Source organism: Coregonus lavaretus, assembly GCF_964263955.1.
Source record: "Coregonus lavaretus genome assembly, contig: HAP1_SCAFFOLD_156, whole genome shotgun sequence".
In the NCBI taxonomy this organism is placed as follows: Eukaryota; Metazoa; Chordata; class Actinopteri; order Salmoniformes; family Salmonidae; genus Coregonus; species Coregonus lavaretus.
In genome coordinates, this window is record NW_028164304.1 from 312,629 (window position 1) to 334,875 (window position 22,247).

The 22,247-nt window shown below is 43.8% G+C and overlaps 1 protein-coding gene across 2 annotated transcripts in view; it reads right to left on the minus strand.

Annotated features, from left to right (window-relative positions):
• Positions 1-342: 342 nt before the first annotated feature.
• LOC311117212 (casein kinase I) overlaps positions 343-22,247 on the minus strand; it is a 49,526-nt gene continuing 27,621 nt past the window's right edge. The window contains exons 5-13 of one of the 2 annotated variants that reach the window (XM_084192188.1): positions 18,741-18,892; positions 18,142-18,376; positions 16,094-16,179; positions 15,930-16,014; positions 15,571-15,719; positions 15,362-15,469; positions 13,295-13,402; positions 10,624-10,730; positions 343-4,607 (exon numbers count right to left, since the gene is read on the minus strand). In XM_084192188.1, the coding sequence (XP_084048314.1) occupies positions 4,553-4,607; positions 10,624-10,730; positions 13,295-13,402; positions 15,362-15,469; positions 15,571-15,719; positions 15,930-16,014; positions 16,094-16,179; positions 18,142-18,376; positions 18,741-18,892 (1,085 nt within the window). In that variant the 3' untranslated portion in view covers positions 343-4,552. The remainder of the gene's footprint in view (positions 4,608-10,623; positions 10,731-13,294; positions 13,403-15,361; positions 15,470-15,570; positions 15,720-15,929; positions 16,015-16,093; positions 16,180-18,141; positions 18,377-18,740; positions 18,893-22,247) is intronic. The other variant, XM_084192189.1, reaches the window with a different exon arrangement.

The following is a 22,247-nucleotide window of genomic DNA, read 5'->3' on the forward strand; positions in this document are numbered from 1 at the left end:
AAAAGTCATAGGGGAGATTCAATTGCATACTCCTAGACCACTTTCTCTGCCTCCTTCTCAAACGCCATTGGAGAAAGTCAGAGGGGGGGGGGGGGGGGCGGGGGGACCTCTGGCTTTCTCATCCAATGGGTTTTGAGGAGGCGAGGATAGAGGATGCAAGGAGTATCCAATTGAGATTCTCCCATTGGTTGAATGTGACCTGAGAGGATGGTATGACCATAAAAATAGAATTTTCCATGGGTGACATGCTTTCTCAGCAATTCTAAGATGGCTCATTAGAATGTAAATGTGACACTGTGTACTGGAATGCCCTGGAACAAAAACCGACCCATACTCACAAGAAAAGGTTAAGAGAGATTTTTTTATTTGTTTTACATTTTTAAAAAAGGGTGCAAACTTGAGTTTCCCCTTTAAGCGTGGAGGGAATAAAAAGTGAATTTGTAAGGATATATGTGACGTCTCACACGAATCCCCAGGAAAATAGGCCTTTAAGATAAAGAGTCTGGTCATTTATCTTTCTGTACTTAAAAAAATTAAATTATAATAAAATAAAGAAATCAAAAGATGGGTCCTTCATTCATGAAGCCCTTAACTAGGTTAAACCATTCAAATACATTTGAAGTAACATTCATATTTCAACACAATAATTTTCATAATACAGTTGTAGGATTAATTTCTTAAATCATAGCTTTGAAAACAATTGCCAGAGCAAGAGTAGGGGGATAAACTCGTGGTACTGTACAATTCTACTTTCCACAGTTTGAAAGAAAAACGTCTTTATTTTCTTTAAAATAATCCAACTGACAAAAAACTATAATGGTGAATGTAAAATGTAAAATAATTAAAACATTGCAGTCATGTGTCACACCAGACATATTATACAGCCAACCCAAGACAACTCTACAGTACAGCGACAGGAAGAAAGTGCCAGAGAACCCCCCCAAAAAAGACCAGTCATCTCTTTCCATTCATTTTCCTCTATGCTGCTATAAGGATTTACATGCCATTTTGACACATGCAGGAAATAAAAATGATGAACAACACAAGACACTGAAGTCAATTGAAAGCAATGAGCTCTGACTGACAGGCAAGGTGTAGTAGTACTGTATAAGGAATGACAACTGAAATTGGAATGTGCTCTGGGGAGGACTTTATCAAGTCAAACAAATGGGAGGCCTTATTAGAGCTCGATTTTGACCAGAGAGAATAACTTTGTACGGGTGCTTAGCTTCATACGTCCACTCCAGGAAGCCTTGCCATTTAACAGGTAGACATCTGCTCCAGATAAGCCATGCAAATACACAATACAGCAAATATTCCTCATTCTAGACAGGCTGTGGAAAGGCAAGTCTTGAGGAAACTAGAATGCACATATCAATTTGTAGTACTCATAATTTGTAAGTCGCTCTGGATAAGAGCGTCTGCTAAATGATGTAAATGTAAATGTAAAAATGTCTATCAGCTGTTAAAGCCAAAATTGCAGGAAGGAAATGAATTTAAACAGTGATACAACACCTGCATTAAGACCACTGTTGACGGTAGGATACAGATGTATCAAAGTATACAAAGTGACGTTCCACTCCAAAATAAAATGGTCGACTGAAATGGAAATATATGGTTGAGGAGTGAAAGTTAATTTTTAAAAATGATTAATTGACAAGTGGTTCAATAATTATGTTCCAAATTATGTTATTACTCTCAGCCACCTCAAGAACACAATATAGGACTTTAAATCGCTAGTTTCAAACCTCAATGGTCTCTTTCAACATTACAGGTGGGTGAAAAATATATAAAATGGCAGTGGGGCACGAGGTGGAATTCGATCAGAGTTGCAGTTGACATTTTCCTGGCACTGGTGAAGGCGGTGGATAGTAGTCAGTAGGACGGCATTAGGAACAGAAGGACCATTCAAGGCCATTCTCTGGATGTCTGTCTCACTAGATTCAACAATACTTTATACTTTCAAAGTGAACTGGTATGTCACAGTATAACTGTGATGGCTAGTCTATTAAAAGTAGTGTTTATCAATACATCCCCAGGAGACACCCAGAGGATGCACATTCTTGTTCTAGCCCTGCACTAACACGCAATGATTCCAATATTCAAGGATTTGGTGATTGGCTGAATGAGGTGTCAGTGCTGGGCTGAGCAACACTGGTTTGAAGTCTGACAGAAAAGCCTACATACACCCAGCAGGTGGAGCCATTCTGCTGACATACTTGATCTGAAATCTAGACCCTGTTGTGCAGCAGTTACTGATGTCCCTGAATGACGGAGTGCCAATCCAACCCTAGGCTAAACCAGTCACCCACAGACATCCAACAGAGGCAAGCTAGACCGCAATGCCAACTCCCTCCCTCAAACACCCAGTCAAGAGGCACTATGAGGAATACCGGTCATTCAAAAAGCCTTTTCCTCACCAGTTATGCTCTCAAAGCCATCTCAGAGGAATAACGTACTGACCTATAAAACGGAAAAGACAACAGAAGAAGTCCAATAGATTTATCACATTCAAGTATTCTCAACACAATAACTTAGACCCCAGAGGAACTAGCTCAAGTCACAACGGGGGAAAAAAAAAAAAAAAAAAAGAAAGAATATACAATATAATTATGCACATACAAGCATGCCTGCTCATAGAGGTCTGTTGAGCCGGTTGGCATCCCCTCAGGCATTGTGCCTCCATATGGGACGACCAACCTGGGTCATGTTCAGCAGGGAGAAAAACGTTTCCCAAACGGAGAGGTACTACCTGACCTAGTACAATAACACAGCTTTTTTTGATTACAGTTGCAAAACGTTTGGCAACAGTGTGCCCTACTGAACACAACCATGGTCAACAGGACATCAGCATCCAGCACCCCACCAGGAGGTGACATCACATCATACATTAAATGTCTAGGGTGTGTATGTCTGCGTGGGTTTACACATGTCATGGCACGGGGGTTAAAGGGGGGGGGGGGGGGGGGTTAATGCCGGAATTGGTTAAGTGTATGTAAGAACAGACCTAGCACAGAAGGCCGCTACAATTAAGTATAGTAAGCACATCAATCAATACAGTACGGGGAAAGCAAGATATTAGGTCAACATCAGTGGGTCAACAAATGTAGTGCAGTCAAAACTCTAGCTTTTTGTCCCCCTCTGTCCGGTCCACATACTTCATGGCTATTTGAAACAGAAAAATACATTTGCTCACATTTGAAATTCACATTAGCTATATATTTAAAAAATAAAATAAAAAATGGACATAATTACATAAAACCCAAATGTCACTCCTATGGAATTAATGCTGTGGAGAGGATAGGCAAGGTGACAGTGTCGACGTCGAGTGTGTTTGTTCAAGGCAATCCTCCATGTCACTTGCAAGGAAAAACAAAAAGCAATATTGAATAAAATAAAATAACCATATACACAGATTTTCACCAGGTACTTTTCAATATCCCTATGAGGCAATCCCAGGTTTTCCATTTGGGACTTTTGGGGACTTGGCATTTGGGATCAATCATCATCAATAGTCTCACAGATGATGCTTTGCAGCACAGGGCAAATACACTGGAAACAGAGGGGCAGAAAATGTGAAAGAGCATTCCCTCAACGACAGAACATGAGATCATTCTACGAGACCAGGGGCTTACACAGTGTGTTGCAACGTTATGAACATTGCAGATAGAGATCGAACGCACAAAGCTGACATGGCACTGAATTTTACATGACAGTTCACTGACAAACAACCAAATGAACCCTAAACTGTTGCCCCTAGTCAACATTATCTCTGAACCACCTATTCTATAGATACTGTACCACCAGTGGGGAACTGAACTCCACATTGGGTGGGTGGTATGTTACATCATTACATTAAGCAGGGGACCATAGATATCCTCTCAGTACGGAGAGCCTGGCCTCCTGCGTCACCCTCTCCTGGCTCTGTTGGGTACTGGTTTGGTTAAGGCATTGGACAGTAGCAGTAGACAACACTTAAGCCACCATCTCCCTCTCTTCTCTCCTTAGTGTGCAGTGTAGAGGAAACACCACTAGGTTGCTACCATGTGGACATTGTTACACTGAAGTCCAAACCGTTTATAGAGGTGTGGCAGTTCCAACTGATATTGGTCCATTATTTACATGTAGTCAGTCAGTAGCCAACAAGCTTTCCTCTCCCAGGACTTGTCCCATCTTCTTTATTCTCCCATAGACATTTATCTTTCCGCCCATACATTCAGTGTGTGTTTATGAAAGAGCAAGAGGCTGAGAGACAGTCCGTTGTGTTTCCATTGTCCAGCCCATCAATCAAGCTTAAACTAATTGCAAAAGCCAAGATCCCAATCCCGGCAACAACGGGGCCCAACAAATATTCCCAAGCATCGTGGAGGAAAAACAACAAAATTCTAAAGGAATTCCCATCGACAGACAGCCACACTTGTCTGTGTGTGTTCACATCGCCTCTCATCACTCTCCCGTGGTCTTCTTCGTTGGTCTGAATGGGACTTTATTGATATTCTCGATTCACAACCTTATCGAGCAAGACTTTTGAGCGATCCAGGCGTGCCGCTGATCATTTGTGTCGCGGGGTGTTCTTCTTCCGTTTTCGTTTGAAGAAGCAGCAGCACCTGTAGACGTGGAAAGAGACTGGTTAGAGGCAAGCCAACACTGCATACTATGACTGGGTCGTGTTCATTAGGCACCAAACGGAAGAAAACTGACTAAACCAGTGAAGGGACTAACCTAGACTTGCGCCCTAATGAACACCACCCTGGTAAGTTGTTAAAGTGAGAGGTAATTTCATTTAAACAGCTAGAGGACAAGAGGAGAAATTATATGTTACACAATAGCTGTGTTGACACAGGCAGCCCAATTCTGATCTTTTGACCAATTATTGGCAAAATATCTGATCTGATTGGTCAAAAGATCAATTAGTGGCAAAATATCAGAATTGGGCTACCTGTGTAAAGGCAGCCAATGACCGTCAGTGTACACATATTTTGGATGCCATGAGATGTTAATTTGTTAGATCCGTTCCTTCTAACCAACATCAGAACATCTCAAGGAGTAGAATCAACATGAAGAGACTGACTCGGGGCATTAGAAGAAATAAGAACTACCGTGATGGTAGAAGTAAAACACACACACTATGCCAAGATCCCCAACAGTGTGGAGTCAAAACAGTTCTAAGAAGAACCTACAGAGGGCGTCTGAGGTAAAAGGACCAGTGTGTTTAGTACAGTGGTGTGATAAACAACAGTGGTGGAGACACAGAGCACAGGACAGAGCCTAATGGGATGACTATTACAGCATGCAGTGACTGACCAGAGGTCAGCTCTACACACACACAACACAGTGACTGGCTACAAAGAAAAAACGTTGATTTATTTTTAAAGGCACAGCGTTGAGATGAACCCTAAGGAAGTCATTTGCTATTCTCAGGTGCCCTGTTAGTAGGTTTTAGTAGATATTAAAAAGGTGCCCTGCTAGCTAGCAGGTTTTAGTCTATATTTAAAAAGGTGCCCTGCTAGCTAGTAGGTTTTAGTAGATATTAAAAAGGTGCCCTGCTAGCTAGCAGGTTTTAGTCAATATTTAAAAAGGTGCCCTGCTAGCTAGCAGGTTTTAGTCTATATTTAAAAGGTGCCCTGCTAGCTAGCAGGTTTTAGTCTATATTTAAAGGTGCCCTGCTAGCTAGCAGGTTTTAGTCTATATTTAAAGGTGCCCTGCTAGCTAGTAGGTTTTAGTCAATATTTACATTTACATTTTAGTCATTTAGCAGACACTCTTCTCCAGAGCGACTTACAGTTAGTGAGTGCATACATTATTTTTTTTATTTTTCATACTGGCCCCCCGTGGGAATCGAACCCACAACCCTGGCATTGCAAACACCATGCTCTACCAACTGAGCTACATCCCTGCCGGCCATCCTTCCCCTACCCTGGACGACGCTGGGTCTCCCGGTCACGGCCAGCTACGACAGAGCCTGGATTCGAACCAGGATCTCTAGTGGCACAGCTAGCACTGCGATGCAGTGCCTTAGACCACTGCGCCACTCGGGAGATGTAAAAGGTGCCCTGCTTGCTAGTAGGGTTTAGTCTATATTTAAAGGTGCCCTGCTAGCTAGCAGGTTTTAGTCAATATTTAAAAGGTGGCCCTGCTAGCTAGCAGGTTTGAGTAAATATAAAAAATGTGCCCTGCTTGCTAGTAGGTTTTAGTCAATATTTAAGGTACCCTGCTAGCTAGTAGGTTTAATTCAATATTTAAAAGGTACCCTGCTAGCTAGTAGGTTTTAGTCAATATGTAAAAGGTACCCTGCTAGCTAGCAGGTTTTAGTCTATATTTAAGGTACCCTGCTAGCTAGTAGGTTTTAGTCAATATTTAAGGTACCCTGCTAGCTAGTAGGTTTTAGTTAATATTTAAGGTACCCTGCTAGCTAGTAGGTTTTAGTCAATATGTAAAAGGTACCCTGCTAGCTAGTATGTTTTAGTCAATATTTAAGGTACCCTGCTAGCTAGTAGGTTTTAGTCAATATTTAAGGTACCCTGCTAGCTAGTAGGTTTTAGTCAATATGTAAAAGGTACCCTGCTAGCTAGTAGGTTTTAGTCAATATTTAAGGTACCCTGCTAGCTAGTAGGTTTTAGTCAATATTTAAAAGGTACCCTGCTAGCTAGTAGGTTTTAGTCAATATTTAAAAGGTACCCTGCTAGCTAGTAGGTTTTAGAAGATATTTAAGGCTGCCTCCATGGTGAATAAAAACATAACAGAAAAAAAGGAATTGACAGCATTTCCAAATAATTTACTTTTAAAATAAAATTTCAGGACAAAGACTTTCTAAAAAGAAAGTACTCAATAGCCTATATTAAAGTCAATGTATGAAAAGCACAGTGTTATTTAAAGAATGATTAGTAGATATAATCAGATATCACCTAGCCCACAACCCATTCAGCTGATCTGTAGCATCAGTATCAGTGAGAAGATAGTGTCTGAAAAGGCTTTTATAACCCACTGGCCTATATCAGTAGTGGACATATCGAGCACTCTTTTTAATCAGTTTTGCCCAGTATAAGAGCAGGGTCCCTTCACAGTGTGTACTAGTCAACTACACTAGTGAACTCCACTGGGCCCAGCAGCCTCGGCTGGTCCACTCCCTGTCCTGTCCCATGGGTATGGTATGGACTAGGAGAGAGGGACTCACCACAGGTTGAGCATTTTCACGCAGCTACAGAGAAGAAAGAGTGTAGAGAGAAAAGACAAGATTAATACAGCAGTCAATGGGACAGACCATGCCCCACACACACACACACACACACACACACACAAGACAGGTGGAGACAGAGGGCAGGGTTCAAAAGGTCAAAGATTGAAGACTCAATGGCTCTGACTCTTTGGTTCCAGAGCTAACTACACCTGTTTAGTTCTAACGAGTTCTAAGTACACTATTCAACTGATGTATAATCTTAATCTCACTCCATTTCAACATACTGTATCATGGACGCTCATTACCACGAGCGATACTTCCAAAATCCTTTCGGAGCGGATGTAGAAAGGATTACCAGAGAGCGAGAGAGCGAGGGAGGGGGAGAGAGAGAGAAACAACGAGCAAAAAACAGAGCTTTATGCCACATTGCTATGGAAACCCTGTTGTCACATTAATTGAACTCTGTCTTCTGGGGCCCTGGCTTTCAACACAGTGGGATCATATCAAAGAGGAAGTCTGTTGATGATGGGAAAATCAAAGGGCCAGCGGAAAACCTCCTATCAAAAGGGTATGTGAATGAACAAGCGGGAGACAAACCAATCACCTAACAATTTCAAACGTGTTTTATAAAGCCCTTTTTACATCAGCAGTTGTCACAAAGTGCTTATGCAGAAACACAGCCTAAAACGCCAGAGAGCAAGCAATGCAGATGTAGAAGCACAGTGGCTAGGAAAAACTCTAGAAATGCAGGAACCTGGGAAGAAACCTCGAGAGGAACCAGGCTCCGAGGGCTGGCCAGGGATACATGCACAGTGTGACTGAATCTAACTGAGGTGGGGGACAACAGACACTGGGGGATTAGATTATATCGAAGGACAACACACTCAATGTTGGCATTCACTATGCTGGGTATGTTACAGGGATTTCATCCACAATTACTGACTAGTAGGTGTATCTAATTTAGGGTAATCATAGAGATGATATTACATGATATGCATTGAGTTTTGATAAGCTCATTGCATTATAGTAGTTTTATTTTGTTCTTCTCTTGCTGCACTGAGCCTAGGAGAAGTGAGAGGACATCTGATGGGGGGGGATAAAGGAGCAGTCCCAACCTTAACAAAACAAAGGATTGTAATAGGGACACGCAGGACACAGGCTTAGAAAGTACACAATCAGGAAGCAACACAGAGAGGGGACAGTGTAGGGAGAGACCTGAGAGAGAAAGAGAGAGAGAGAATGAAAAAGACAGACAAGGGATGTATGTGAGAGAGAAAGAGGGTGGAGAGAGAGGGGGGGGTGAGAGAGAGAGATCAAGACAGACAAGGGATGTACAGTTGAAGTCGGAAGTTTACATACACCTTAGCCAAATACATTTAAACTCAGTTTCACAATTCCTGACATTTAATCCTAGTAAAAATTCCCTGTCTTAGGTCAGTTAGGATCACCACTTTATTTTAAGAATGTGAAATGTCAGAATAATAGTAGACAGAATGATTTATTTCAGCTTTTATTTCTTTCATCACATTCCCAGTGGGTCAGAAGTTTACATACACTCAATTAGTATATGGTAGCATTGCCTTTACATTGTTTAACTTGGTTCAAACGTTTCGGGTAGCCTTCTACAATAAGTTGGGTGAATTTTGGCCCACTCCTCCTGACAGAGCTGGTGTAACTGAGTCAGGTTTGTAGGCCTCCTTGCTCGCACATGCTTTTTCAGTTCTGCCCACAAATGTTCAATAGGATTGAGGACAGGGCTTTGTGATGGCCACTCCCATACCTTGACTTTGTTGTCCTTAAGCCATTTTGCCACAACTTTGGAAGTATGCTTGGGGTCATTATCCATTTGGAAGACCCATTTGCAACCAAGCTTTAACTTCCTGACTGATGTCTTGAGATGTTGCTTCAATATATCCACATAATTTTCCTTCCTCATGATGTCAACTATTTTGTGAAGTGCACCAGTCCCTCCTGCAGCAAAGCACCCCCACAGCATGATGCTGCCACCCCTGTGCTTCACGGTTGGGATGGTGTTCTTCAGCTTGCAAGCCCCCCCCCTTTTCCTCCAAACATAACGATGGTCATTATGGCCAAACTGTTCTATTTTTGTTTAATCAGACCAGAGTACATTTCTCCAAAAAGTACGATCTTTGACCCCATGTGCAGTTGCAAACCGTAGTCTGCCTTTTTTATGGCGGTTTTGGAGCAGTGGCTTCTTACTTGATGAGCGGCCTTTCAGGTTATGTCGATATAGGACTTGTTTTGCTGTGGATATAGATACTTTTGTACCCGTTTCCTCCAGCATCTTCACAAGGTCCTTTGCTGTTGTTCTAGGATTGATTTGCACTTTTTGAACCAAAGTACGTTAATCTCTAGGAGACAGAACGCGTCTCCTTCCTGAGTGGTATGACGGCTGCGTAGTCCCATGGTGTTTATACTTGCGTACTATTGTTTGTACAGATGAACGTGGTACCTTCAGGCGTTTGGAAATTGCTCCCAAGGATGAACCAGACTTGTGGAGGTCTACAATTGTTTTTCCTGATGTCTTTGCTGATTTCTTTTGATTTTCCCATGATGTCAAGCAAAGAGGCACTGAGTTTGAAGGTAGGCCTTGAAATACATCCACAGGTACACCTCCAATTGACTCAAATGATGTCAATTAGCCTATCAGAAGCTTCTAAAGCCATGACAATTTTCTGGAATTGTCCAAGCTGTTTAAAGACACAGTCAACTTAGTGTATGTAAACTTCTGACCCACTGGAATTGTGATACAGTGAATTATAAGTGAAATAATAGGTCTGTAAACAATTGTTGGAAAAATTACGTATGTCCTAACCGACTTGCCAAAACTATAGTTTGTTAACAAGAAATTTGTAGAGTGGTTGAAAAACGAGTTTTAATGACTCCAACCTAAGTGTATGTAAACTTCCGACTTCAACTGGATGTGTGTGAGTGAGTGAGTGAGTGAGAGACAAGGGATGTATGTGAGAAAGAGGGGGGAGGGAGAGAGCGAGAGAGAGAGAGGGGGAAGGAGGTAGAGCGAGAGATCAAGACAGACAAGGGATGTATGTGTGTGAGAAAGAGGGTGGAGAGAGAGAGGGGGGGTGAGAGAGGGGGAAGGAGGTAGAGAGAGATCAAGACAGACAAGGGATGTATGTGAGAAAGAAAGAGGGTGGAGAGAGGGGGGAGGGAGAGAGAGCGAGAGAGGGGGGGTGAAAGAGAGGGGGAAGGAGGTAGAGAGACCGAGAGATCAAGACAGACAAGGGATGTATGTGTGAGATGGAGGGTGAGAGAGAGAGGGAAGGAGGTAGAGAGAGAGAGATCCAGAGGGTGGAGGAAAGAGCAGAAGAATGAGAGTAAGAGTTGAGGAGGAGAGGAAAGCAGAGGGAGTAGAGTTGGAGAAAGAAATTGAAAAGGTTAAAGGGGGAATATGAGCTGATACATACTTGGCCTCATCCACCACCTCCACCTCGGCCTGGACTGTGATTGGTGCATTGGAGTGGGCTGCCAGAGGGTCATCGGCATTCAGCTCCCCATTGGTTGAACTGACCACCTGTGGCACACGGAGAGAGGGTTGATTCAGGTGGAGTCACTGACCGTTTCCACATATTCAGCTCATTCAGAAAAACACAACTTCAACCCTCAAACACAGAGCCAGTACATGACACACACACACCTGTGACGTATACTGCAAGTAATACCATCTATTGTGTTCTGTAACAAAATCTTATCAAGCTTTGTCAAGCAGTTTTAGCTTTTCACATTTTGAAGAAATAAATACTCTACGATCTTAAATTAACCTCTCCGAATATTTATCAAGAGGTGTGAGTAAAAGGTGCATCATAAATGTATTAGACCAGACATTAAATCACACTATATTGAAGCCCTACAATGAATTAAAGGAAGGGCACAACGTATGACAGTCAGAGTCCCACACACAGGGGCATTATTTGATGATGATTTACCCTCTTTAGGTTTTATTTCATCAAAAACATGCATTGCTAGGCCTCCCGAGTGGAGCAGCATTCTAAGGTACTGCAGTGCTTGAGGCGTCATTACAGATCCGGGTTCAATCCCGAGCTGACCGGGAGACCCATGAGGCGACGCACAATTGGCCCAGCGTCGCCCGGTTTAGGGGAGGGTTTGGCCAGCCTGGATGTCCTTCTCCCATCGCGCTGTAGCGACACCTGTGGCGGGCCGGGAGCATGCACGCTGACACGGTCGCCAGTTGTACGGTGTTTCCTCCGACACATTGGTGCGGCTGGCTTCCGGGTTAAGCGAGCAGTGTGTCAAGAAGCAGTGCGGCTTGGCAGGGTCGTGTTTCGGAGGACGTATGGCTCTCGACCTTCGCCTCTCCCGAGTCCGTACAGGAGTTGCAGCGATGGGACAAGACTAACTACCAATTGGATATCATGCAATTGGGAATAATTTTTTTTGGAAAAAAGTAAACAAATATATAAACAAAAACAAAACATTGCTAAACCAAGTCAACTCATCACTGCACCCAACACAACAAGGATCAACCTGGTTGTATAATGTTAGTTTGTCATGGTTATTAGGTTATTCAATTATAACATCTGACCTCCTAGTGTGTGGCTCTCCTTTTCTTTTTCAAGTGTTCTACTCCGCTAGCCAGCACCTCTCCTAAACAGGTGTTCTACTCCGCTAGCCAGCACCTCTCCTACAGGTGTTCTACTCCGCTAGCCAGCACCTCTCCTACAGGTGTTCTACTCCGCTAGCCAGCACCTCTCCTAAACAGGTGTTCTACTCCGCTAGCCAGCACCTCTCCTACAGGTGTTCTACTCCGCTAGCCAGCACCTCTCCTACAGGTGTTCTACTCCGCTAGCCAGCACCTCTCCTAACCAGGTGTTCTACTCCGCTAGCCAGCACCTCTCCTAACCAGGTGTTCTACTCCGCTAGCCAGCACCTCTCCTAAACAGGTGTTCTACTCCGCTAGCCAGCACCTCTCCTAAACAGGTGTTCTACTCCGCTAGCCAGCACCTCTCCTACAGGTGTTCTACTCCGCTAGCCAGCACCTCTCCTAAACAGGTGTTCTACTCCGCTAGCCAGCACCTCTCCTACACAGGTGTTCTACTCCGCTAGCCAGCACCTCTCCTAAACAGGTGTTCTACTCCGCTACCCAGCACCTCTCCTAAACAGGTGTTCTACTCCGCTAGCCAGCACCTCTCCTAACCAGGTGTTCTACTCCGCTAGCCAGCACCTCTCCTAAACAGGTGTTCTACTCCGCTAGCCAGCACCTCTCCTAAACAGGTGTTCTACTCCGCTAGCCAGCACCTCTCCTAACCAGGTGTTCTACTCCGCTAGCCAGCACCTCTCCTAAACAGGTGTTCTACTCCGCTAGCCAGCACCTCTCCTACACAGGTGTTCTACTCCGCTAGCCAGCACCTCTCCTAAACAGGTGTTCTACTCCGCTAGCCAGCACCTCTCCTAAACAGGTGTTCTACTCCGCTAGCCAGCACCTCTCCTAAACAGGTGTTCTACTCCGCTAGCCAGCACCTCTCCTAAACAGGTGTTCTACTCCGCTAGCCAGCACCTCTCCTAAACAGGTGTTCTACTCCGCTAGCCAGCACCTCTCCTAAACAGGTGTTCTACTCCGCTAGCCAGCACCTCTCCTAAACAGGTGTTCTACTCCGCTAGCCAGCACCTCTCCTAAACAGGTGTTCTACTCCGCTAGCCAGCACCTCTCCTAAACAGGTGTTCTACTCCGCTAGCCAGCACCTCTCCTAAACAGGTGTTCTACTCCGCTAGCCAGCACCTCTCCTAAACAGGTGTGCGTTTCTTTCGCCTCCAGATTAGTTTGTCATAACCAGTCATGACCTGTTATGAAGCTTGCCTTTCCAAAAACACAGGGAAAGAAGACCAAGGGCTGGAAGACAAAAGATGTGAGCACACACAGATACACACCAAATCTCTAGCACCCTCACACACACACACCTCCTAACTCAAGTATGCCAATGATGAGTAACGTATGCCATTGAAATACTTGTGGTGGACCGTGGCACACCATGTGAGGAAACAGGGGAAGGAAGGCGGGTTGGGATCGGAGGGGAAGTGGACAATCGACTGATGGGTCAGTGTGGAGTTGTAGTTGTGTACCTGCACTGAGCCCCCGTGCCTGTCCGATGCCAGGTGGGAGGCCATGTAGGAGGAGTTTGTCCGACTGGGCTGCACTTCCCATGCTCCCCTCCGGTCGGAAGCTGCCGTCTGCTCAGGGAGTTATGGTGGTGATGGAGGGGAAGGGGAGTGAGGGTGGGGGCGGGGTTTAAGCGTGTGTGGGGGCGGGGCCAGACCAGGTGTCATGCAAAGCGGCAGGAGAAAGGAAAGAAAAAAAAGAAAAAAGCAGAGATGAATAAAAAAAGGCGAAGCAGGAAACTGCCTTAGTGACCGAGGGCCGGATACTAACTTGGCGATACGCACATTCCACTCAAACATTTGCTTGAATCTCCCCCATTTAAATCAATGGGTGATCTACACAAAACGAAGTTCGAGTAAGGCGTGCGCTTCACAAGTTGGGATTTGGCCCTGAGTGAACCAGTCATCACACTACAGAATAAACACAGGGCAGTTGACTACATAAAGGATACAATCAACGGGACTGGAACACATGAATAGGTCTCTTTTGGCTGTTTATTTAACAGAGTAAGAATTCTACGAGTGTCTGCATATTAACTAGCAACATTCAGTGTGTGAGCTAGGTTCAGACTGAGATTTCCCATTGTGATGTGACTGTGGTGAGGTTATTGTTAACTTCCTCAAAGCCTGGTTGCTCTCCCTGGTATTTGGCCTGTGTTGAGGAATGCATGCAGAGGTGGCATGTGCAAAAGGTTAAGGTAGCCCCTTAGAAATCAAATGCTTGTCAAAAGGGTTCCTTTATGACATGTACAAAACCACTGTGCACTGGCAAATAAAGGTAGCATATCAACTTACTTTCGTAAGAAAACACAATTCTACATAACATTTTGAACCAGGAATTACAAAAAAGTTTCATCCCAGACATACCTTTACTGCTCCTTTAAACGCCAGAAGATTTATACACATGCATCTTTGCCATTACGTGCATCAAGCAAGCTCCGGAGTCTAGCAGGCTTAATAAGCTCCGGAGTCTAGCAGGCTTAATAAGCTCCGGAGTCTAGCAGGCTTAATAAGCTCCGGAGTCTAGCAGGCTTAATAAGCTCCGGAGTCTAGCAGGCTTAATAAGCTCCGGAGTCTAGCAGGCTTAATAAGCTCCGGAGTCTAGCAGGCTTAATAAGCTCCGGAGTCTAGCAGGCTTAATAAGCTCCGGAGTCTAGCAGGCTTAATAAGCTCCGGAGTCTAGCAGGCTTAATAAGCTCCGGAGTCTAGCAGGCTTAATAAGCTCCGGAGTCTAGCAGGCTTAATAAGCTCCGGAGTCTAGCAGGCTTAATAAGCTCCGGAGTCTAGCAGGCTTAATAAGCTCCGGAGTCTAGCAGGCTTAATAAGCTCCGGAGTCTAGCAGGCTTAATAAGCTCCGGAGTCTTGCAGGCTTAATAAGCTCCGGAGTCTTGCAGGCTTAATAAGCTCCGGAGTCTTGCAGGCTTAATAAGCTTCGCAGTTGGTGGCAGCTGTGGGATCCAACCACCATTGTTTATTTAACAGAGTAAGAATGATGAGTCTGACTCAGTGGGTTATGGCCTGGAGCTGCTGTGGTGCCTCCCCACCACACCCAAGGGACCCACTCTGTAAACCCACCCCCACCACAGATTCTAAAACTTGCTCCTCAGTAAGTAGGAGGAGGAGGGGGTCAGTGTTGGAAGATGTAGGCTAATCAAATCAAGCTCTATTTATATTGACAGGGATGCAACGCAATGAAATTCCCAGGAAAAAAAACTAACCAAAAAAGAAATTACAACTGAAATATTTACTACACAGAGGATAAAAAAACAAAACAATAAAAACTGAAAGACTAAAAAGCACCCTAAGGAAAAGCAGAGTTAAATGCGTTTTAAGATCCCTTTGAAATATGTCCACAGTTTCGAACCCCCTCAGGTTCTCTGGCAGGCAATTCCAGAGGCTGGGGGCATTGTAACTAAAGGGGTAATGTAGCAGCCGTTATGATCCTTGAGCCTTAATTGAAAAATACTGTGGTTAGGGCACAGTGTGGACCATCAGTGTGGATCAGGGCTCTTCAGAGCAAGTTCAGTTTACCTGATTCCTCATGGGTTGGTGCTGCGAGGGCCGTTCTCTGTGTGGGTGGCTCTCTCTGGTGATGGCAGAAGCCCCAGAGTCCATGTTGACAGTCCCTACTGGTGTTGGCTATGGGGTACAAGAGTAAACCAATGTTATATTGTAGCTAAAATACTTAGGCCTGCTCTATGTTTTCCCCCCAATATTAGCCAGTGAGTGGCGTTACATACTATCTGCCTGCCGACCCAGTCGTAGGTGTAATCGAAGGTGTATCCTTTCCGTTCAAACAGCTCTGTGAACAGGGTCCTCAGGTATTCGTAATCAGGCTTTTCAAAGAAATCCAACCGCCTCACGTAGCGTAAATAGGTGGCCATCTCTTCTGTAACAGCAAACACCAATTGCAGATGTAGATTTGAACGTGTAATGTGAGGAACAATACAACATCCTGAAGTGTAGTCAAGGGGCGCCAAAAGCACTCCTCGCTTACATGTGGCTAAATTACCATGATCAAACTGTTGTAAAAAAACCCACAAAGCGTTGCATTGAAAAACAGCATTAGATTTAGATGAGAGAAATAGTCAGGCTGTACCTGGGAAGCTCTCACAGAGAACCTCAACGGGAGTGTTTCTTTTTGTGTCGCCGATCTTCTGGTATCGTTCTTTCAGTGTATCAGCCTGTCAAAGACCCACATAAAACATCTGTATGTTGCTACAAACACAGCACCAGCGTGAAATCTCAGAGGACGTCACATACCTTTAGTCCTTGCCACGGTAGACTCCCACGGAGGAAGTACATGAACATGTGACCCAAGGCTTCCAGGTCATCTCGACGACTTTGCTCTATTAACAAAAACAAGGGGGAGTTACTTAAAAAGGAGGAAAACGCAGTGAGCCATGATTAGAATTTCCTTAACTTGCTTTAACCCCAACCTTTATCTGGGAAGCTGCCTCCCTTTTTGTGATAAAAGTTCAGGGGCCCTAGTCACTCATAAACCCTGGCTAAGTTATACTTAGTATTTGCAACCTTGCCAACCTTAAATGAAAAAAAAGCCCTTGACAAAGAAATGTTGCCTACTCATTGGCCAAATCCAAGGAGACATGATTTATCTAAAAGTACACTGCTCAAAAAAATTAAAGGGAACACTTAAACAACACATTGTAACTCCAAGTCAATCACACTTCTGTGAAATCAAACTGTCCACTTAGGAAGCAACACTGATTGACAATAAATGTCACATGCTGTTGTGCAAATGGTATAGACAACAGGTGGAAATTATAGGTAATTAGCAAGACACCACCAATTAAGGAGTGGTTCTGCAGGTGGTGACCACAGACCACTTCTCAGTTCCTATGCTTCCTGGCTGATGTTTTGGTCACTTTTGAATGCTGGCGGTGCTTTCACTCTAGTGGTAGCATGAGACGGAGTCTACAACCCACACAAGTGGCTCAGGTAGTGCAGCTCATCCAGGATGGCACATCAATGCGAGCTGTGGCAAGAAGGTTTGCTGTGTCTGTCAGCGTAGTGTCCAGAGCATGGAGGCGCTACCAGGAGACAGGCCAGTACATCAGGAGACGTGGAGGAGGCCGTAGGAGGGCAACAACCCAGCAGCAGGACCGCTACCTCCGCCTTTGTGCAAGGAGGAGCACTGCCAGAGCCCTGCAAAATGACCTCCAGCAGGCCACAAATGTGCATGTGTCTGCTCAAACGGTCAGAAACAGACTCCATGAGGGTGGTATGAGGGCCCGACGTCCACAGGTGGGGGTTGTGCTTACAGCCCAACACCGTGCAGGACGTTTGGCATTTGCCAGAGAACACCAAGATTGGCAAATTCGCCACTGGCGCCCTGTGCTCTTCACAGATGAAAGCAGGTTCACACTGAGCACATGTGACAGAGTCTGGAGACGCCGTGGAGAACGTTCTGCTGCCTGCAACATCCTCCAGCATGACCGGTTTGGCGGTCGGTCAGTCATGGTGTGGGGTGGCATTTCTTTGGGGGGCCACACAGCCCTCCATGTGCTCGACAGAGGTAGCCTGACTGCCATTAGGTACCGAGATGAGATCCTCAGACCCCTTGTGAGACCATATGCTGGTGCGGTTGGCCCTGGGTTCCTCCTAATGCAAGACAATGCTAGACCTCATGTGGCTGGAGTGTGTCAGCAGTTCCTGCAAGAGGAAGGCATTGATGCTATGGACCGCCCGTTCCCCAGACCTGAATCCAATTGAGCACATCTGGGACATCATGTCTCGCTCCATCCACCAACGCCACGTTGCACCACAGACTGTCCAGGAGTTGGCGGATGCTTTAGTCCAGGTCTGGGAGGAGATCCCTCAGGAGACCATACACCACCTCATCAGGAGCATGCCCAGGCGTTGTAGGGAGGTCATACAGGCACGTGGAGGCCACACACACTACGGAGCCTCATTTTGACTTGTTTTAAGGACATTACATCAAAGTTGGATCAGCCTGTAGTGTGGTTTTCCACTTTAATTTTGAGTGTGACTCCAAATCCAGACCTCCATGGGTTGATACATTTTATTTCCATTGATAATTTTTGTGTGATTTTGTTGTCAGCACATTCAACTATGTAACGAAAAAAGTATTTAATAAAATGATTTCATTCATTCAGATCTAGGATGTGTTATTTTAGTGTTCCCTTTATTTTTTTGAGCAGTGTATAAACACCTCATAACCAAGTTTCACAACAACACTAGCATGCTGACAAAGCAGTGTCATAACTAATAACTACATTTAAAAATGTGCGTAAACCACCCCTTAGAAATTCTTGGCAAACCAGACATACCTTTTCCCAAATGTGTGTTAATGGACATGTATCGGGCTGTCCCGGTTAAGCTCTTGTGCTCCCGGTATGGGATGTGTTTTTTGGTTTCAGGGTCGATGTACTCTTTGGCCAGGCCAAAGTCAATGATGTGGATAATGTGGTCCTTTTTGCATCCTCCCCGTCCGATGAGGAAGTTCTCAGGCTTTACGTCTCTGTAGATGAGGTTTTTAGAGTGCACATACTCCATCCGGGAGATCTGGATAGGGACGGCACAGGACAGTCAGTAACAGAGTGGCCTCCTGGACTATGCATGGGTACACACAGACTAGACCAATAAGTTCAATCAAATCAGGGTTCAATAAGGAAACAGAAACTCTACCAAAAATCTGATCTCAGCAGGATTGGGGTCAATTATAATCCAATATTTTCCCCGGGATGAATTCATTACTTTAAAAAAAAGCCCCTTTCCAAATCATGAATTGGGAAAAATAACTTTTCAGAATCACATTTTAAGTTCTCCTAAATTGGCCGAATTACATGGAATTGACCCCAACCTTCGAATTGCAGACCAGTTTGAACAAATCTGGTAAATATAGCATTATTTGATGTTGGGAACTCACCAGCTGAATGGCAATCATTAATACAGTCTTTAGTGAGAAGGTCCTGTCACAAAGGTCAAAGAGGTCTTCTAAACTGGGGCCCAGCAGCTCTAGGACCATGGCATTATACTTCCCACAGGGCCCAAAGTAGAACACCTGGGGCAGGCCTTCCGCTGAAAGAGACAGCGGGAGAAGAGGACTATTAGAACAATGAAAAGGTAGCTTCTAGTTATCGCCTTGTTGCCTGCTGACATAGTGAACCACGTGTAGTTGGTCTGACCAGTTCTTTCAGTAGACCATTTGAATTGTGTTACACTCCTGTGGACCCACGCAATGTAAGCAGCATGAAGTCCTGGGAATGAGAGGAGCTGTCCATTGGAGACTGGCCTTGTGGGGGGAAAACCTAGTGTGTTATTTCTGCCTCGCCTGACAATGATGAGAGAGGTTGAACCCAGGGCAGCCACAGGCATCATTGACCTCAGATCAGCCAGATGGGAGGAGAAGCACAGACATGGAGGTTCAGAGGTCAGAGACCGCTGCCTGCCAGTTATGCACTAACCAGAGGAAAATGAGTAGTCTAAACCCAAACAGCCTGTGGAGATGGATGGCTAAGCACTGTTCATACGGGGTCAACTGACTGCAGTGTTGAGACTAATGCTCTATGTAGGATCTTAAATTTGATCAACCTGTTGCAGGATAACTTTCCTGCAATGCAGGACATCTAACATTTGTAGTGTATTTGAGGTTTAAAAAAGGTTGCTGAAGTTTGTCATTTCCACTTTGAAATTTCAGACTTGATTTTCCATTATGAAAAATGTATCAACCCCTACAAAAATGACCATGAATAATAATAATAATAATAATAATAATAATAATAATACACATAATTCACATTTCCCATTGCAGCAGAATTATTTTCCTGCTGTAGCAAACTGGCTCAAATTAAGATTCTCCATGTGTATGTAAAGGTTGTGCACCTCATCCAGTGTACTAGGCAGCAGGTTTTGTGGAGCAGTGGTTCCCAAACTGTAATAACTCAGTCCGGCCTTCAACCTACTCTTGAAAGTTGTAATAGTAGAATGCACAAGGTGCAACTTCGAAATTCGGTAGTTCGTCATCAGTTTTCCTCTTGACATGTCAGTCACTGCATACCTTAGAGAGCTACAGGCCTCCTGTAGAGCATGGCGCTTGCAATGCCAGGGTTGTGGGTTCGATTCCCACGGGGGGCCAGTATGAAAAATGTATGCACTCACTAACTGTAAGTCGCTCTGGATAAGAGCGTCTGCTAAATGACTAAAATGTAAATGTCATTTATAACTTGTAAGAAATGTGCAGATCAACGAGCCCATATGTTTTTTAGCAAAAATATGTTTTACACCTTAGATTTTGTTGCAACGTTTGAGTCACTCTAATAACACATTAATACACATTAGGCAGAGTGGAAACATATGTAAAATTGCAGGAAATAAGCTTTAAACCTGCAACATGCTCTCTCTGTTAACAAGAGGGGTGTGAACAGTTTGTGTCATGAACAGTGCTTGTGCCCATAGAAGCAGACGTGGGGCGTGGGATGTTCCCCAATGCTGGAAGGGGGCCTGAGGGAAAGAGTTTGGGAACCCCTGTTGTAGAGAGCTCATATGTTGACTTTCTAAAGGTTGTGTGAGGAGCACATCTTTAGGTTGTGTATGGCCAATGTGAGGAGCGATGTATTAAGCAGTAGTGGGAAAAGTACCCAATTGACATACATTAGTAAAAGTAAAAGATACCTTTATAGAAAATGAATCAAGTAAAAGTGAAAGTCACACAGCAAAACACTAGTTGAGTAAAGGTATTTGCGTTTTAAATATATGTAAGTTTCAAAAGTAAATATTATAGCTAAAATACTTAAGTATCAAATGTATAAATCATTTCACATTCCTTATATTAAGCAAATCAGATGGCACATGTTTTTTTTTACAGTTAGTCAGGAGCACACTCCAACACTAAGACATAATTTACAAACGAAGCATGTGTTTAGTGAGTCTGCCAGATCAGAGGCAGTAGGGATGTTCTCTTGTTAAGTGTTTGAATTTGACCATTTTCCTGTCCTGCTAAGCATTCGAAATGTAATGAGTACTTTTGGGTGTCAGGGTAAATGTATGGAGTAAAAAGTACATTATTTTCTTTAGGAATGTAGTGGAGTAAAAGTAGTCAAAAATATAAATAGTAAAGTACAGATACCCCAAAAACTACTTCAGTATTTACACCACTGGTATTGAGCATTAACACTCGTAAAAGTCACAAAGGAGTTCACGTATAGGCTGTGAGTTGATTCTGTGAAGAACTCAAACTCTTAATGAAAATACAAAGCATTCAATTGACTCAGTTAAATATTGCATAGGCAACATTTTTCAATTCAACACAAGTATTTTCTAAATCGCTAAAGCTGTAGAGGTGAATATTCTCAAAATGTGTAAAATCAATGCTTGAATGTTGGCAGTGGTCTCCGTTTTGACAGATGACAAACATTTCCCACAGTCACTTGAGTCGAATCATAATATTGGGAAGTAGGTTAATGCTGCCCAGACGGTGATCTCTACACAGCAGATGTCAAACAGTTAAAAACAAAAACCATACAACCAAACTTCAAGCAAAAAAATTGCTTTCCTATCCAGTTCATCTATCTGATGCTGTATAATGATTTGTTCATTATTCATGGCTAACCCCCAGTAGAGTTTGGTCACCTGAATTCAAAATACCTGAGAGCGTGAACTTTTAAGAATAACAACCAGCACAATCACTGCCAACCACTGATTGGTAAATGAGAGAACGATGACAAGATCCAATGACAGAGAAATAAAACATCTTACAGAATGAGTGAGACAGTTTTATCAGCTAGCATCTACAGTGTCTGCAGAAAGTACTCACACCCCTTGACTTTTGCCACATTTTCTTGTTACAGCCTGAATTTTAAATGATTATTATAAAAAAAATTATGTCACTGGCCTACACACAATAGCCCATAATATGAAAGTGGAATTCATGTTTTTATTTTATACAAATTAATTAATAATATAATATGCCACTTTTATCACAAGCGACTTACAGTCATGCGTGCATCATTTTTTTTGTGTATGGGTGGTCCCGGGGATCGAACCCACTACCCTGGCGTTACAAGCGCCGTGCTCTACCAGCTGAGCTACAGAGGACCACTTTTCATTAAAAATGAAAAGCTGAAATGTCTTGAGTCAATAAGTATTCAACCCCTTTGTTATGGCAAGCCTAAATAAGTTCAGGAGTAAAAATGTGCTTAACAAGTCACATAAGTTGCATGGAATCTATGTGCAACAATGATTTTTGAATGACTACCTCATCTATGTACCCCACACAATTATCTCTAAGGTCCCTCAGTTGAGCAGTGAATTTCAAAACAGATTCAACCACAAATTCCAGGCAGGTTTTCCAATGCCTCACAAAGAAGGTCCCCTATTGGTAGATAAAAAAAGCAGACACTGAATATCCCTTTGAGCATAGTGAAGTTATTAATTA